This window comes from Salvia splendens, chromosome 4 (genome assembly GCF_004379255.2).
Source record: "Salvia splendens isolate huo1 chromosome 4, SspV2, whole genome shotgun sequence".
NCBI lineage: Eukaryota > Viridiplantae > Streptophyta > Magnoliopsida > Lamiales > Lamiaceae > Salvia > Salvia splendens.
In genome coordinates this window covers 21,075,283-21,092,009 of record NC_056035.1, presented here as the reverse complement: position 1 = coordinate 21,092,009, position 16,727 = coordinate 21,075,283, and the positions used below count along the sequence as shown (strand labels likewise).

The 16,727-nt window shown below is 37.1% G+C and overlaps 1 protein-coding gene, 1 long non-coding RNA gene, 1 other non-coding gene and 1 pseudogene across 3 annotated transcripts; 2 read left to right on the top strand and 2 right to left on the bottom strand.

The window, feature by feature from the left end:
* Positions 1–8,228: 8,228 nt before the first annotated feature.
* On the bottom strand, positions 8,229–8,314 carry LOC121801688 (annotated as a pseudogene).
* A 69-nt stretch (positions 8,315–8,383) lies between these two features.
* Positions 8,384–8,476, bottom strand: LOC121801677. The gene has a single exon (XR_006050621.1). It is a non-coding gene; the product is annotated as a small nucleolar RNA snoR26 (small nucleolar RNA).
* Positions 8,477–12,322: 3,846 nt separating this feature from the next.
* LOC121800535 lies at positions 12,323–14,045 on the top strand. The gene is made up of 3 exons (XR_006050532.1): positions 12,323–12,444; positions 12,615–12,677; positions 13,911–14,045. It is a non-coding gene; the product is annotated as an uncharacterized LOC121800535 (long non-coding RNA).
* Positions 14,046–14,341: 296 nt separating this feature from the next.
* On the top strand, positions 14,342–16,367 carry LOC121800812. Its single transcript, XM_042200316.1, has 3 exons — positions 14,342–14,683; positions 15,487–15,612; positions 15,765–16,367. The coding sequence occupies exons 1-3, from the start codon at positions 14,342–14,344 to the stop codon at positions 16,365–16,367; spliced, it is 1,071 nt and encodes a 356-aa protein (XP_042056250.1).
* The last annotated feature ends 360 nt before the right edge of the window (positions 16,368–16,727 follow it).

The window sequence follows — 16,727 nt, the reverse complement described above, 5'->3', positions numbered from 1 at the left end:
ATATCGTTCTGGAGTCGAATATGGGGCTTGTTTTTGGCGCATGTCGGCAAATCCACGAACTCGCTTCAACCACGTCATGGGGTATCCCCATACGTACATTGCTGGTGGCCACACCGTGGCTAGGACCCGCAACATCAGCATCATCATTGGCCCAATCTGTCAGTGCTGGAGCTTCATATTCGACAATCATGTTATGCATGATAATACACGCGTACATCATATCGGCGATGTTGTCAGCATTCCACAACCGTGATGGACCCTTCACTGCCGCCCATCGAGCCTGGAGCACACCAAATGCCCGCTCCACGTCCTTGCGCGCTGCCTCCTGACGACCCGCAAAATATACCTTCTTTTCTTCTGTTGGGCATCTGATCGTCTTCACAAAGACGGGCCACATAGGGTATATCCCACCAGCCAACTAATAGTCCATGTTGTGCTGGTTGCCGTTGGCGACGAAATTGACGGCCGGACCGACGCCCATACACTGGTCGTTGAAAAGGGGCGACGAATGGAGGACGTTGATGTCGTTGTTCGACTCGGCTACTCCAAAATAGGCATGCCAAATCCACAGCCGGTAGTCAGCTACCGCTTCAAGGATCATCGTGGGATTCTTGCCCTTGAAACCCGTAGTGTACACCCCTTTCCAGGCAGCGGGGCAGTTCTTCCGCTCCCAATGCATACAATCTATGCTGCCTAGCATCCCCGGAAACCCGTGCTGAGTCCCGTGCATATCCAGCATAACCTGACAATCTTCGGGGGTAGGCTTCGCGGGTAGTCGTCTCACCGATGTGGAGGTATTCATCGAACATGTCAGTCGTGCCTCCGTATGCCAGCTGCCTGATTGCGACAATGCACTTCTGAAACGGAGTGTGACCGGGTTTACCAGTCGCATCCTCCCGCACCTTGAAATACCCGTATCGACGCTCTAAAGCGCCCATGATACGCAAAAAGAGCGGACGATGCATCCTAAAACGTCGCCGGAACATGTTCTCCCCAAATCGCTCCGGAGCGAAGTAATCCTCGTACAACCGACGGCGTGCAGCGAGGTGGTCCCGGGGTAATATAGATCGACGATGGATGGATCGAGGTACCACCGGTGCCAAGGCCGCCAGTATCTTCCTCTCCGCTGCCTCCCGCACACGTGCATGAATTCACCTCATTATGTCATCATATCCCCCACCACTACCACCCGCACCGCTACCGCCTGCACCAAAGCCACTACCGCTACCACTACCAGCCATTCTGGATATATAAAAGAAAATAGAGAGAGAGGGATACTCGTTAATACAAGTGGTGCGAATGAAATGAAGTTCAACGAGCCGTATTTATAGAATTTTCAAAAAAAATATAAAATAATCTGGACGTCCGCGCGGACGTCCGTGGGGTTAACGCAATGGCGGACGTTCGCAAGGACGTCCCGGGAACGCCGCGGAACTCCGGTGTCCGCAGCGGACGTCTGTATCCGCGTCACCGCTGCGCAATGGCAGATGTCCCGCGTGGAACTCCGGCACGCCGGCCGGCGTCCGCCGGGACGGGCGCCATTGTGGATGCTCTAAAGCCAGAAAAAGAACTCCCTATCATACTAAAAACATTTTCTCATAAAATAAATACTAGAGTAAATTAATAAAATTATCAAAGATTGAGATGGATTCATTATCCTTATTTATTAGTAGTATGGAGTATAAGTTATTCGATAAATTAGCCTAGATTTAATGTTGAAAATTAATATATTTTCTTTTCACAAATTTATTTGATCTTCAATATAAATTTAACTTCGTGAACTTTGACCAGCTATTTAATTAAAATTAATGTTCGTGTTAATACGTACTCCCTCCATTTTTAAACAAATGTCCTACTTAACTTAAACTCTTGATCTTTAATAAGTGTTTTTTCAAAAATTTAATATTTATTTAATTATAGCTAAATCGTAAATGAACACTGGAATTATAGAATAGACGAGAAGTAAGAATTTTATATCCCCATAGAGTTTTTATTCTAGAGTATTAAACCTACATGTATATATACTCCACAAGCTAAACTACAAAATAAATAAATTTGTAATTTAAAACTAAAAAACCATCAAAGAGGATAAAACTTGGAAGCAAGATTAAATAGAACGAGTGAACTGTAGGACTTTAAGTTGACTCTTATACTATTTGAATAAAAATATTCGATGGAGATAAGAAATGTAAATATCATTGCCTCCTAGGTATGTGAATTTCAACGGCGGATGCACTTATTTTGGCGGATGCACTTATTTAACAAATCCAGAAATAGTGTTTTGGAAGTTAAATGTAGGGATGGGCAGGTACGGTATATCTTACCGAAACCATCATACCATCTACCTTATCGTAAATTTGGTATGCGAAAAAATCTTACATTTTCTTACCAAAATTTCGGTATATCAAACTTCGGTATACCTTATTTCGGGTATGACGAATTTCCATACTGATATCGTACCTCATTTTTGGAGGGAGTATAATTTTAAAAATATATTGAATATATTTTATTGATAATTATATTTAAATTTCACAATAGATTTTATAATTTAAAAATATATAAAATATATATTTTACATATAGTTATATTTATATTTTACGTTATATACCGAATTTCGGTATGCAGCGGTACACCGCGGTATATGAAAATTCATACCGTTACCTTACCGAAAGATTTGGTAAGGTATCATACCGTACCAATTATCAGTATATACCACTCATTTGACATTTTTGGTATTTTTCGGTACTATAAGATCAATATTTCAGTATTTCAGTATTTTTCCCAGTCTAGTTAAATGTAGCAACGAATTTGGCTGAGTATTTTAATACGAAGAAATTAATTTAATTGTAGAAATAATTAATTTCATTTATAGAGACCAGAACGTGAAGGGCCTCTTACTTTTTAGGATTTACAGAATTACAGTTATTGTTAGGAAAGAATATTGTCACAAAAATGCATTAATTTAGAAGTGGATCACATGCACGGAAATGGAACTCTTCTTTTCGAATTTTTTTCTTTCCTTCATTCATTTATGGCATTAAATAGAGTGGTTGTATCATGATGTATAGACGAGACAATGTATAGCATATTTTTTTCTCTTGTGCTGTTGTGCATTTTGTGATTTTTTCTGTTTTTGTTCGAATGTTTTGATATATAACTGGATTTTGTATTTGATAATTTATTTATAATCCAATCGGTTGAAGATTAAAATATGAATTTAGAGATCGAATTTATACAAAGGGGCAGATTAGAGGGATTTCTATTACATAATATTTCCTTCAAAAAATATCAATACATATGTTACCTTGCAAGAAAATTAGATTACGTGTATATATATCATATATTTGTATACAGAATTCATGTAAAATACATATGTTAGTTACCTTGTAAGAAAATTACTCCGTATATTTGTTTATACAGAATCCATGTAAAATACTGTATATTTTTTTGAGTTGCTATGTACTCTGAACATTAAGCCGGTGTTGATATGTTTTTAGTTTGTGTTAAAAATTCATATTGTAAATATTCGTAAATCAATTAATCAAATTTTAAAAAAGACATTGGGTATACAATTGGGTTGCATATTCGAAATCTCCAAAGACTTAGTCAATGAATTAAATTTGAATTGGAATTGGATATTTTTTAATTGGAATTGGATATTTTTTTAATTGAATTGAAAAGAATTAAATTGAAATTCAATTTCAAATTTTTTATTTTATAAAATAAAGTAATTGATATGAAATTGAATTAAAAAAAATTGTATACGCACATCCATAACTGATAACACACACCACACTCACTCACTAAATACATATTGCATACTACATACACACATTATTCCTATGGTTTAATTGTTGGGAATATTAATAGTATGGAATTGGACGTATTTCCTTAGGTGGATAGTGATCGGGTATCTATCATATATGAAAAGTTATATAGTCAGATACGCAAATATTAGGAAGTTGATTAACCTAACTAGTAATAATTAATAGTGATGCTACAGAATGATGTTACATAATGATGTTATATAGTGTGGTTTAATTAATTGCAAAGAATAAAATTTATGTATGTAGAATGGAATACATCGATCCTTTTAAAATGTGTAGATTAGAGACTAATTAAGATAAACCGGATAAACAAGAAAAATTATGTAATTCAGTCTAACTATATCTTAATTACGTAAAGAAAACGCTGATGTACTAATTCTTTATTTCCAATGCAAATCAGTACTAATTGATATGTAATTATTACATTAACAAGCCTTAAGATCACTGAAGACTTTTTAAAAATATATCAATAATGACATAGAAATATATAGTTAGATATCGTTATAACGACTCAAAAAGAGTTCTGATCAATGTCGAACCAATTTTAAAGACCGAACTAGAGATTAAATTAGAGCCATTAGATCTAGTTTTTTTTATAAGATGCGCTGTTGTGTAAATTATTTCGATCTTCATTACAACCTCATTTTACTTCATTGTATTAGGTTTATTACTTCATTTGGTACGTAATACCTTGAAACTACAACATGTTTTTATATGCACTTTTTATTCGAACTATAAATATCTGCAAATATATATAGTAGGAATAGTATAGCTAAATGTTAGTACCAGATATCGATCACGGGGAAAACAAACACAGACTGTCTATCTTATACTAAAACTCAATTATTATTTGGAAAACCGAAAGTTTTGGGAATTTTTGAAACAAAGAACTTTTGAAAACAAAAAAACAACTAATTGCAAATAAATCACAGAGATAAAAGTATAGAGATAAGGGAATTCCAGGTATGTGCTTTCACAATTACGGTTATACAAATTCCAACTACAACACCCTAGCACAGTTCTTACTTTGAAGAACAAGCCATCTAGTTTATGCTCATGCGATGCAAACGTTGATTACAAACATTAGGGTTGTCAATCCTAAATACGTAACTTCTAGAAGCTCCTAAGACCCTTGAAAAGTCCTCACTCTCAATTAACAGTGCCGTTTTAAAGGAAGCTAATTGTAGTGTCTATTAAGTGGATCTAACTCGTCAACCTCCTTTCACGATTATGTAGCAAGTTATATTAAATAATCACTGAATGTGTCACTCAAGCATGAAGCATTATCCATTAACTTAATGAAGAAACAAAGTAAGAACAAACAGATGTTAAATAGAAATAGGAATTGTATAAACCAATAAAAGTTACTAACACATCCCTAGAATCCTATGAGTTTAGTTACCCATGATAGAATAAGCTAAAAACATAGATTGAAGGGAAGACCATGAAAGCATAAGAACTAAAGCAATAAAACCTAAAGGTTGAATCCTTGTAGTCTTGATGATCTTGAATCCTTCTTCAACTCCTTGCATAATGAAGTACTCTAACTTTTAAGCTCTGGAAATATTTGGCAAAGAGAAGATCTCCTTTTGATGAAGCTTTAGAGGCTATTTATAGGAAAAAAATCGTCCCTCATCATATAAGGAAAATGGTTACAAAATATGGTAAATCTTGGAGAGAAAGTAGTGCAAATTCTGCTTGCCGCTTTTTCCCAGCGGGCCGCTGCACCTTGGCCAGCGGTCATTGTGGGTTGGTCCGAGGCTTCTGACCTTTGGCTGGCGGTCGCTGCATTTGTTTCAGCGGTCGGTAGCCATCATTTCGTAACTCTCTAGACTCTCGGTAGCGGTCGCCACGCATTCTCTAGCGATCGTTGGGCGTGTCTTGACTTCATGCACAACTTTCCCGGAGCGGGCCGCTACTGGCTTAGTGTTCGTTGGGCGCCAGCGGTCGCCGACAGTGTTGCAGCGGACCGCTGGACATGCAGAACAACTCCAGATTTCCAACTTCGCATTTTGACTCCCTTTTAAGCTCAAATATGCACATTTCTCACAGAACATGTCAAAATACCAAAATAGATAAAATATACAAATAATGATCATGTAATGCAACTTTGACATTTAAAACGGAACAAAAGATGACCTTAAAACCGTGCAAAATCCGAGCGTATCACTTGCTTCCAGTAGATTTTGAAATGATTCAACACATGCTTCATTCGAATTTAGTGACCTTGATTTTTACTTTATTCACTTTTAAAAAAATGCAATTTATTCCAGTGGGTTTATTACTTCATTCAGAAATGTTATTACTTCATTGCATAAGGATTTTACTTCATTCCAGTAGGACTTCAAATGCTTCTATACATACTTCATTCAAATAGTTTATTACATCATTCCATGTGTTTATTACACCATTAAATTAGGCTATCATTCCATTTTGTTGTCTGCGTCTTGGCGGCGGTAATAGACATTGTAGAGAGAAAGAACGGTACGCGACGTCGAAACCGCCTTTACGTACTGGAATGAAGTAATAATCCTATTGGAATGAAGTAAAAACCTAATAGAATGAAGTAATATATTCTGGAATGAAGTTAAATCTTCGTAATATGTTAATACGACTTATTTTCGTTGGGACGAATTAAAAGAGAGTTACCAACTTTAACATAGAACAATTCATCAAAATTAAAACTATAATTCAAACTTTCTAGTCAAATAAACATTGTAATCTAATCTATTTTACAGAAGCATCAACATTACCTATTAAGAAGCTGACGCTTATCAGGATCATTGAACACAATTTGCCCTAATTTCGACCGATCGACTTCCCCGCTGGGAAGCAAAATCTCGTTACCAAACGCAGCCACCACTTTTCTCCACCCACCGGTTCCTTTCTTCAGAACATTCTAGAACTCCACCAAGGAAACAATTACTATGTCAAAGAAGAGTTGGATTTTCATAATCAGTTTGAGGAATAGTTTAGGGCATACGCGAGCGACGACGTCAGCATCGACAACGGGAATACCATGAGCTTTGAAGAGGTTTGAAACCGTACTCTTTCCCGATCCTATGCCGCCGGTCAATCCGACGATCCTCATAATGAATCTAAAATTCATAAAGGGAGAAATCAATGCCTATAGAACGCTAAAACAGAATATTGCAAATCTTTTTATTTTTTATTTATGAATGAATGAAAGATGAAATTAAAAAGAGGAGCGCCATTTTTCGATGAAATGGGAGAGGGATAATAAGCAAGCGGCAGTTTTAGGGGAGAGAAAAGGAGGCGGTAAATTTAGTTACTTTTGAACCAAAAAAAAATTGGTTTTTTAATTGAATCAGTTTATGGTTATCCATAAGAGCATCTCCAATAACCGGCGTCACCACCGCGACGCCGATTTTTCGCCCACGCCGGTTTGACGCCGAACCATTGGAACCGGCGTGGGCGAAATCGGCGTCAAAATCGGCGTCGCCATGCCGATTCCCGCGCTGACGCCGGTTCCGACGCCGATCCTCACGGGCGCCATTGTGCGTCCCGGATCGGCGCCAAACCGGCGTCGGATTTAATTTTTTTTTTTTGTTTTTCGAAAACACTATATATACGAGGACGACGGAGACGAGGACGGCGGCGATGAGTGATTTTGTTTTACTTTTTTAAATTATAGTACTTTTAATTTTTGTACTTTTTTATATTATTGTACTTTTTTTAAAAATTAATGTACTTTTTAAATTTTAATATTATTATTCGAATTTTCCGTATTTGTCTCGTAAATTAAATTCCGTATGTTGATACAAGTGTAAATTAAATTATATAATTGTTATTAGTGATGTGGATAGGTAGTGTGAAGACTATGTGAGGGCTATTTGATGTCAAGTTGATGTGGCAAGCTGATGTGGCAGGAGAATTGTAGTGCTGATGATGTGGCAGTGTGAAGGCTATTTGAGGGCTATTTGACGTCCTAACCTATTGGAGATGCTCTAATATGTTCATGTTGATTTATCCATTTACTTAATAGATCATAAATTGTAAACAATTGATCAACGGAGACATTTAGTATGAGAACGATTAATATTTGCCTATTGGAAAATACTTTGATATTCATATGATCACAACAAATAAAGTACTACAAACATATTACATCTCAATAATTTACGATTTATTGGGAAGATCTGTGGCAAAAAATGTGTATTGACAAAATTTTAGGTTAGATGATTAACCAAAACAATATACTAACTAATTTTTAGTTTTCTATTATTACTTCCAATAGGTTGACAATGTAACATATGCCATTTTAACGATAAAGTGACATCGGACTTAACAGAATTATGTAGACATGGAAAATAAAGAAGTTACAAAACAATGTGAAACTGATCTGACGAGACAAGTTATCTTTAAAAAATAATTCTAGAAATTGAATCTCAGGATAATAAGTTATCTTCAAAAAAGAATTCATTAGAGATAGATAACGCAATAATATACAGCATCACTGATCCAAAAAATTAGTGTTTTTGTATCAACAAAGTGGAAAGCATAAAAAGTATGGAAGGAAGCAAATGAAAAGTTATAAGCATCTCAGAGTATACTTTCCCCATTGATTTTCTTCATTTTTGAATCAAAGTGCAAGGATAACATTAATGTTTTCTCATCTCGGATGCTTATCTTCAACGCTGAACAAATCCAAAAATACGAAGAGTGTTAGAAAAAGAAAAAGAGAAGATATTAGATCAAAAAATGTATTAGCTTGGAGGATAAGAAATAAATTAGCTTGGAGGCTAAGAAATACATTAACTTGGTGGCCAAGAATACTTGGAGTACAAGCTTTGTAATGCCCTATATAATAAGGGTGTCATATTATTGAAGAAAATAATCAAGCAATTATCAATCATCCTATTCCCTCTACTATCTATCCCTTTAAACTATGCCTGATACACCCTTCAAGATGGTATCAGAGCGGGGGTGAGACTCAGAGTAGTCTCATCACTGTCTTGGACCAATCTCGAACCCTCTAACCAAAATCCGGCAGAATCCTGTCAAAACCAGCAAAATGTCAGATAATGAAGAACCACCAAAGATATCGGAAACAGAGCAATTTGCTCGAATGTTTGCCGAGTTTATGCGCTCAAGCATGGCGCACAACCAACAATCAATAATACCCACAAGGTCTCCAGACCCAAAACCAGAACCCTACAGAATCGACTCCTCGTCGTTAGTAATCGGAGAGAAACTGAACGACGTAAACTACCGTCTGTGGGCTATCCTTATGAAGGAGGCAATCAGCGGGAGGGGAATGATTTCTCACATCACCGGAATCCCATTTGCTCTGGCAAAGACAAACCAAACCTTCGAGAGATGACAGCAGGTAGACCACTGCGTCTTTACGTGGCTGACTCACAATATGGAACAAAAATTGATCAGCCGTATGTCTCAATACCCAACGGCCAGAGAAATATGGACCAGCCTAGAAATTACATACGTGGAGGTGACAAGATCCGTATATGACCTGTACATGAGAGCAATCAGATTAAAGCAAAAGGAGGAGTCCTTTGAGGGTCTATGGACGAGCCTGAATGAGATTTGGATCTCCATAGATCGGAGACACCCAAATCCAATGAAGTATGCAGAGGACATAGAAATATACAACACCGAGAAGCAAGAACAAACATTGTTCTAGCTGTTAGTAGCCCTAAGTAGCAGATATGAAAGCATAAAAAAGGAGATACTCATAACCGAACCACTTCCCTCGGTGGAAACGACCTACGCTATCCTCCGGCGAGAGGATGCCAGATCGAGCATTCTACAGACAGAGAACGCCGGAGCACAAGGGGTTGGGGCTGGGTTGGCCATAACTCACTCGTGGCAACACCAGACGACTCACCAGAACCCCCCCTCAAAGGAGCAGCGGTGGAAACGGCGGTGGATGGGGCAGACGATCCGAGGAAGACAAATCAAAGCTCATCTGTACCCATTGCGGGAAGAAAAAGCATACCCGTGACTCCTGCTTCGAACTCCATGGTTATTCGGAGTGGTGGCAAGAAAGAAAGGCGAAATCGGCGACAACGTCGTTCAAAGGAGGTTGGGCCGCTGCAGCAGTCGGTGGGGGAGAAGGAGGACCGGTCGCTGCCGTCGGGAGCAACACGTGCAATGACTGAAAATTTCCATGCCCAACTTGATGAAATGATGCAAATCTTATTCTAATAAGTAGTAGTCCCTCCGTTCCTTGTTAATAGAGACATTTTTTTAGCCACAGAGTTTAAGAATAGTGTGTTAAATGGATAGTGGAAAAAATAAGAGAGAATAAAGTAAGACAGATGAAGAGAGAATAAAGTAAAAAAAAGAATTACTTTTTGCCAAAAATAGAAATAACTCAATTAACTTGGAACTTCCCAAAATAGAAAAATGATTCTATTAACATGGAACGAAGGGAGTACTACCTTCATCCCACATTAAGTGTCACATTTTGCCATTTCGGTTCGTTCCACAATAAGAGACACATTTCACTTTTTACCATAAATGTTAAGTAGACTATATATTCCACCAACCAATTTTACTCACATTTTATTATGAAATTAATATATATATATGGATGTATTCATTTCCTTTTCCTATATTTCCTCCTTTTCCTTCTTAATATCAGCCATTAGATTAGAGAAATGGACTGTCAAGATCAACATTGGGTAATTAATCCCGTGTTGCATTATTTGTCCTATTTTGTGCATTATGAGGGTACAATAGTAATCTAATAATGGCTGGAAACCGCTACGAATAATGCACCACATGGTCACGAGTAATGCATATAATTGACTATATAATGCACAATATGTTAACTGCAATGCATACGAATAAGATGTACCATGTTATGATGTTTGGACACACGTTTCTTGTTTCCCCTAAGGGTTTAATAAGCATAGGGGCTAGGGTATAGTACGTAGACACGTATGTAATCTTCACAGGGTAACGAGTAATGGATATAATTGACTATATAATGCACAATTTATGAACTGCAATGCATACGAACAAGATGTGCTGTGTTATGATGTTTGACAGACATTTCTTGTTTCCCCTAAGGGTTTAATAAGCTTAGGGGCTAGGGTATAGTACGTACGCATTAATAACAAATTATAAAACGATACGAATAATTCACCAAATTGTCGCGAGTAATGGATGTTATTAACTATATAATGCACAATATGTGAACTGCAATGCATACGAATAAGATGTACCATGTTATGATGTTTGACACACGGTTCTTGTTTCCCCTAAGGGTTTAATAAGCTTAGGGGCTAGGTTACTAAATGCACGTATGTAATCTTCAATCCGTTGATTAACCCATATACACAATACCTCTAATAATGCATAATATACTGAGATAATGACAATTAACAGCTACATAATGCACTACCTAAACCAAATAATGCACATACGTATATTCCAATAACAACAATTTGTTAGTAATGTCTACGTACTATACCCTAGCTCCTAAGCTTATTAAACCCTTAGGGGAAACAAGAAACGTGTGTCAAACATCATAACATGGTACATCTTATTCGTATGCATTGCAGTTCACATATTGTGCATTATATAGTTAATAACATCCATTACTCGTGACAATTTGGTGAATTATTCGTATCGTTTTATAATTTGTTATTAATGCGTACGTACTATACCCTAGCCCCTAAGCTTATTAAACCCTTAGGGGAAACAAGAAACGTGTGTCAAACATCATAACACAGCACATCTTGTTCGTATGCATTGCAGTTCACAAATTGTACATTATATAGTCAATTATATCCATTACTCGTTACCATGTGAAGATTACATACGTGTCTACGTACTATACCCTAGCCCCTAAGCTTATTAAACCCTTAGGGGAAACAAGAAACGTGTGTCCAAACATCATAACATGGTACATCTTATTCGTATGCATTGCAGTTCACATATTGTGCATTATATTGTCAATTATATGCATTACTCGTGACCATGTGGTGCATTATTCGCAGATACCAAAATGTGGCAGTTACTTTTCCGTCAAATGTCAATAATAACCCTGTAATGCATACAACCACCTTCTATAATGCAACACGGAACCAGTTTTATAGAATCAATCTGATCCGTTGATGCCTTAGATTTAACGCGTAATATTAAGAAGGAAAAAGGATCTAAGATGTGAAAAGGAGAATAACGCTCCCATATATATATATATATATATATATATAGGGTCATGCTAATGTCCTTTTGTATCATTAGATTTAAGTTCCAATTCGATTAGGGTCATTGGATTAAGGAGATGAACGACCAGGATTTGAGTAGTAATTAAGCACCCCGAAGTTCATTATTTAGACTATTTCGTTCATTACGGGGGTGAATTAGTAATTATATAGTATGAAATTTTGGAGAACACGAGGGGTCGCGAATTTAGCGGGATACACCCGCTGATTACAATCTGCCGCCTCATTCTTCACAAACCGCATTTACTCCACTAATCTCTCCACTATCCATCTCAAAATCCATCGGACTTGCAAAACCCTAGCCGCCGTGGACTTTTTTGGCGACGATTACACCGGTTTTTCAGTGGATTTGTATTCTCGTGGTCGGTTCCGAACATTACTCCGCCGCGTTCTAAGTAGAGGTAGGGTTTTTTCCGATTGGTATTCAACTGCTTCGGCATTTTCGAGTTTCAATAACCCTTTCTCCAATAATCTATAGGAACACAACACCCACACCACAATTAACCCGATTACCACCATTCGACCGGATTTGATATTACAATCTAAATCCCTGTTGTTTGGTTGTATTCAGACGCAGATCTTATAATGCCGAAAAGAGGACGGCCAAGCAATTCGCAGCAAACCCAGCAAGATGGTGAGCTTTTGTGTTTCGCGTTCAACTGTAATTGCCTTGGATGTTTGGATTGTAAAATCAGTCAATGTTGGCTTGTTCCAGCATTACTCGATATTAAATCTACATTATTTGACAAAATAATTACATTATTTTAGCATGTGAATGCAGTTTGGACATATGTGATTTCAATTGGCAGATAACGAAAGCATGTTTGTATATTCATTTATTCACATGGTCTATGCATTGTTTTAGTATGTGGGTGCATTTTGTTTCCTATATGAGTACATTGTTAATGTTGTTGCTGTGGTCTTAGATTGTGATTAATTAAATTGAAAGTGTGTTTGTTCATTGCAAGATAGGATCTCTTCATTATTTGTAAAATATGCCTACATTATTTGAATATGTGAGTGCATTATTGTGGTTGGTTAGGTGGTTACATGTATATACATATCATGTATGTCGCAGCATGCTTTTGTTATGACTGCATTATTCACCTATATGAGTGCATTATTTGCTGATGTGTTTGAATTATTTGAAAATGTGATTGCTTTATGTTGGTGCCTGTTTTAAATCTGTTTTTGCATTACTTGTTATAATAGCTTCATTATTTTATTATGTCAATGCATTATTTGGATGGTTAATTGGTACATGTATATATATATCTTGTATGCTGCAGCATGCTTGTGTTGTAAGTGAATTATTACACTATGTGATTGCATTATTTGATGATGTGATTGAATTATGTGAAAATGTGATTGCATTTTGTTGGTTCCTGTCGTAAATCTGTTTTTGCATTACTTGTTATAATAGCTTCATTATTTGTTTATGTGAATGCATTATTTGGATGGTTAATAGGTACATGTATATATATCTTGTATGCTACATGATGTTTGTGTTGTGAGTGAATTATTACATTATGTGATTGCATTATTTGCTGATGGGAATCCATTATTTGAAAATGTAATTGCATTATGTTGTATCCGTTGTAAATGTGTTTTTTCATTACTTGTTATAATATCTTCATTATTTGATAATGTCATTGCATTAATTGGATGGTTAAGTGGTTACATGTATTCATATCTTGTATGCTACAGCATGCTTGTGTTGTGACTAAATTATTCCAATAGGTGATTGCATTATTTGCTGATGTGAATGCATTATGTGATAATTTGATTGCATTATGTTGGATTCTGTTTTTAAATTGTTATTCAATGTATTGCACGGTTAATGATGCAAGTTGGTGATGCTCGACAGGGACAAAGCTGGTGAGGCGCAACATAGAAGATGCAGTGGATGATCTTCTGCCGGTTGGAATAGCCAGGAAATTCCGCGAACGAATTACGGAAGCTTCAACCAGCTCTGCCCAAAATAAATGCGAAGACAAGAAGAACAAAGGCCGGAGGGAGGACTACTTGTATTGTCGTCGAACACCTACAGAGTTCTTGTCCTGCCTGAAGAATTTTACTCCGCCGCAAAAGGAATCTGTTGGCGAACTAGGATTTCAATCTATCCTGTGCTTCGATGCCAGGGAGATTCCTGGCCAACTGGCCTGTTGGGTGTTAAGCGCCTTCAATCTAGCGCGATGCCAGATTGGATTGTCAGGAGGTGGAACCTTAGATCTGGATGAGGAAGACGTCCATTTGACGTTAGGATTTCCTCGTGGCCGAACACCTATCTCACGGCCTATGGAACATCAAAGCAACTTCACCTTCAACGACTTGGTTGTTGCCCGGTGTGGGAAGGGGCGTTTTAAAATGACCCCGAAAGACATTCCCCATCTGATGATGCAGGAGGTTAATGGAGGCGACTTCTTCAAGAAGCTCTTCATGTTCTTGTTGGAAAATGCGTTGATAGAGACCCCGGCTGACGGCCATTGCAAACCGAAGATTCTTAATTTCGTAGACGATGTGGACGATATAAAGAACCTAAACTGGTGTGGTTACGTCCTGTCTGTGCTTGAGGCGACTTTCCCTACCTGGGCAAACCGTCAGAGTGTGAACTTTAGCGGTCCAATCTATTTTTTGGTGGTATGTGAATAATATACACATTAAATGCCCCTTTTTTTGCATTATGCTTCAGGATAAATACATTATTTAGATGCACACATTGCATTAAGCATTAATTGGCCATGTCCTGCATTATATAGCCATTTTCATGCATTTTATGGACATTTAAATGCATTATGCATTCTGCATTAAACAGTAAAGTCCATTCATTATGCTTGATAAGAATTACATTACTAAGGTGAGGTTATTGAATTATACGTATTAGCCATTCATTATGCTTTATGAATTTAATTGCAATGTCCATTCATTATGCTTTACAGTGAGTACATTACTAAGGTAAACTTATTGCATTATTCCTTAAATGGCCATTTCATGCATTATATAGACATTTTCATGCATTACATGGCCATTTAAATCTCTAAATGCATTATGAATTTAATTGCAATGTCCATTCATTATGCTTTACAGTGAGTACATTACTAAAGTAATCTTATTGCATTATTCCTTAAATGGCCATTTCATGCATTATATAGACATTTTCATGCATTACATGGCCATTTAAATCTCTAAATGCATTCTGCATTAAATTGTACGGTCCATTCATTATGCTTTACAGTGAGTACATTACTAAGGTAATCTTATTGCATTATTCCTTAAATGGCCATTTCATGCATTATATAGACATTTTCATGCATTACATGACCATTTAAATCTCTAAATGCATTCTGCATTAAATTGTACTGTCCATTCATTATGCTTTACAGTGAGTACATTACTAAGGTAATCTTATTGCATTATTCCTTAAATGGCCATGTCATAATCAGGGGGCATATGTCGATCGTGTCATTTATTGCCGGAGAAGGGTGATCCGTTCTTGGCCAACGATCAATGGTTGGACAACAGAGGCTTTGAAGCAACGGGCTGAAGTGGAACATGGCCAATACGATCTGGTAAGTGTGTTTTCTTTTGAGCATTATTCGGCTCAAACTGTGCATTATTTGGCATAATGTTAGCATCACGGTATCATTATTGGTTCATTATCTATTGAATCAAGCGATTTCAGTCTGATGCATTTTTATGAAAATAATTCGTTGTTCTGCAGATTTTTTTCCCGATATGGGGTGCTGCGTTGAAATATGTCATATGTTTTGATTTGCCAGACGGGAAAATGAATATCATTGAACACAGTTTGGCAGAACCGCACGCTTCCTTTGAAGCCAAGTACGGCAAGACACCATCTCTTTTGGTAAGTAATAAGCTTACTACAATGGGCTGCCTTATTGTAGAAATAATTCCTAGTATAAAAAAGAACTTAACATTTCGTGTTGTGTTCCAGAAAAAGTTCTTTGCTAATGCACTAACGAGGTGCAAAGTCCCTAAGATGGCATCCCAGGTCCGACAGTGCAGAACAAACTTGGTAGCCATGCCTTGGAGGAACAATAACGTCATTGATGAGGGAGGGATCTATGTGATGCGGCACATGGAAACCTACTTTGGAGAAAGGGAAAAGGACTGGGAATGTGGCCTCAGTGCGAGTGGAACTAAAAGCGTGGAGATGTTCCGCATCAAGTATGCAAGAACCCTCCTGACCTGTATGTACAACACAAGAGGTGGTGAAAACCAAAAGAAGGCGACGCGTCTTTGGAAAGAGAAGCCAAAAAAATTCAGCTTTGAGAATTGGGTGGCCCTATACGGTCTTGATTGAGTGATGTGTGGTATGCATTATAGAACTGTTGGTGGGAGAAGCAATGGAATCGTTTAACCAAACTTTAGAATTTTATCCTTAACAAGCATTTTGTAAAGTACAGTTCTTCGAATGTCTATTAGTATGGATTTTTGGACACAAAGGGATGTGCCATTGTTTTGTGTTTTTATATCTTGAACAATACATTATGCTTCAGGATAAATACATTATTTAGATGCCCACATTGCGTTAATCATTAAATGGCCATGGCCTGCATTACATAGCCATTTTCATGCATTACATGGACAATTAAATGCATTATGCATTCTGCATTAAATATTAAAGTCCATTCATTATGCTAGATAAAAATTACATTACTAA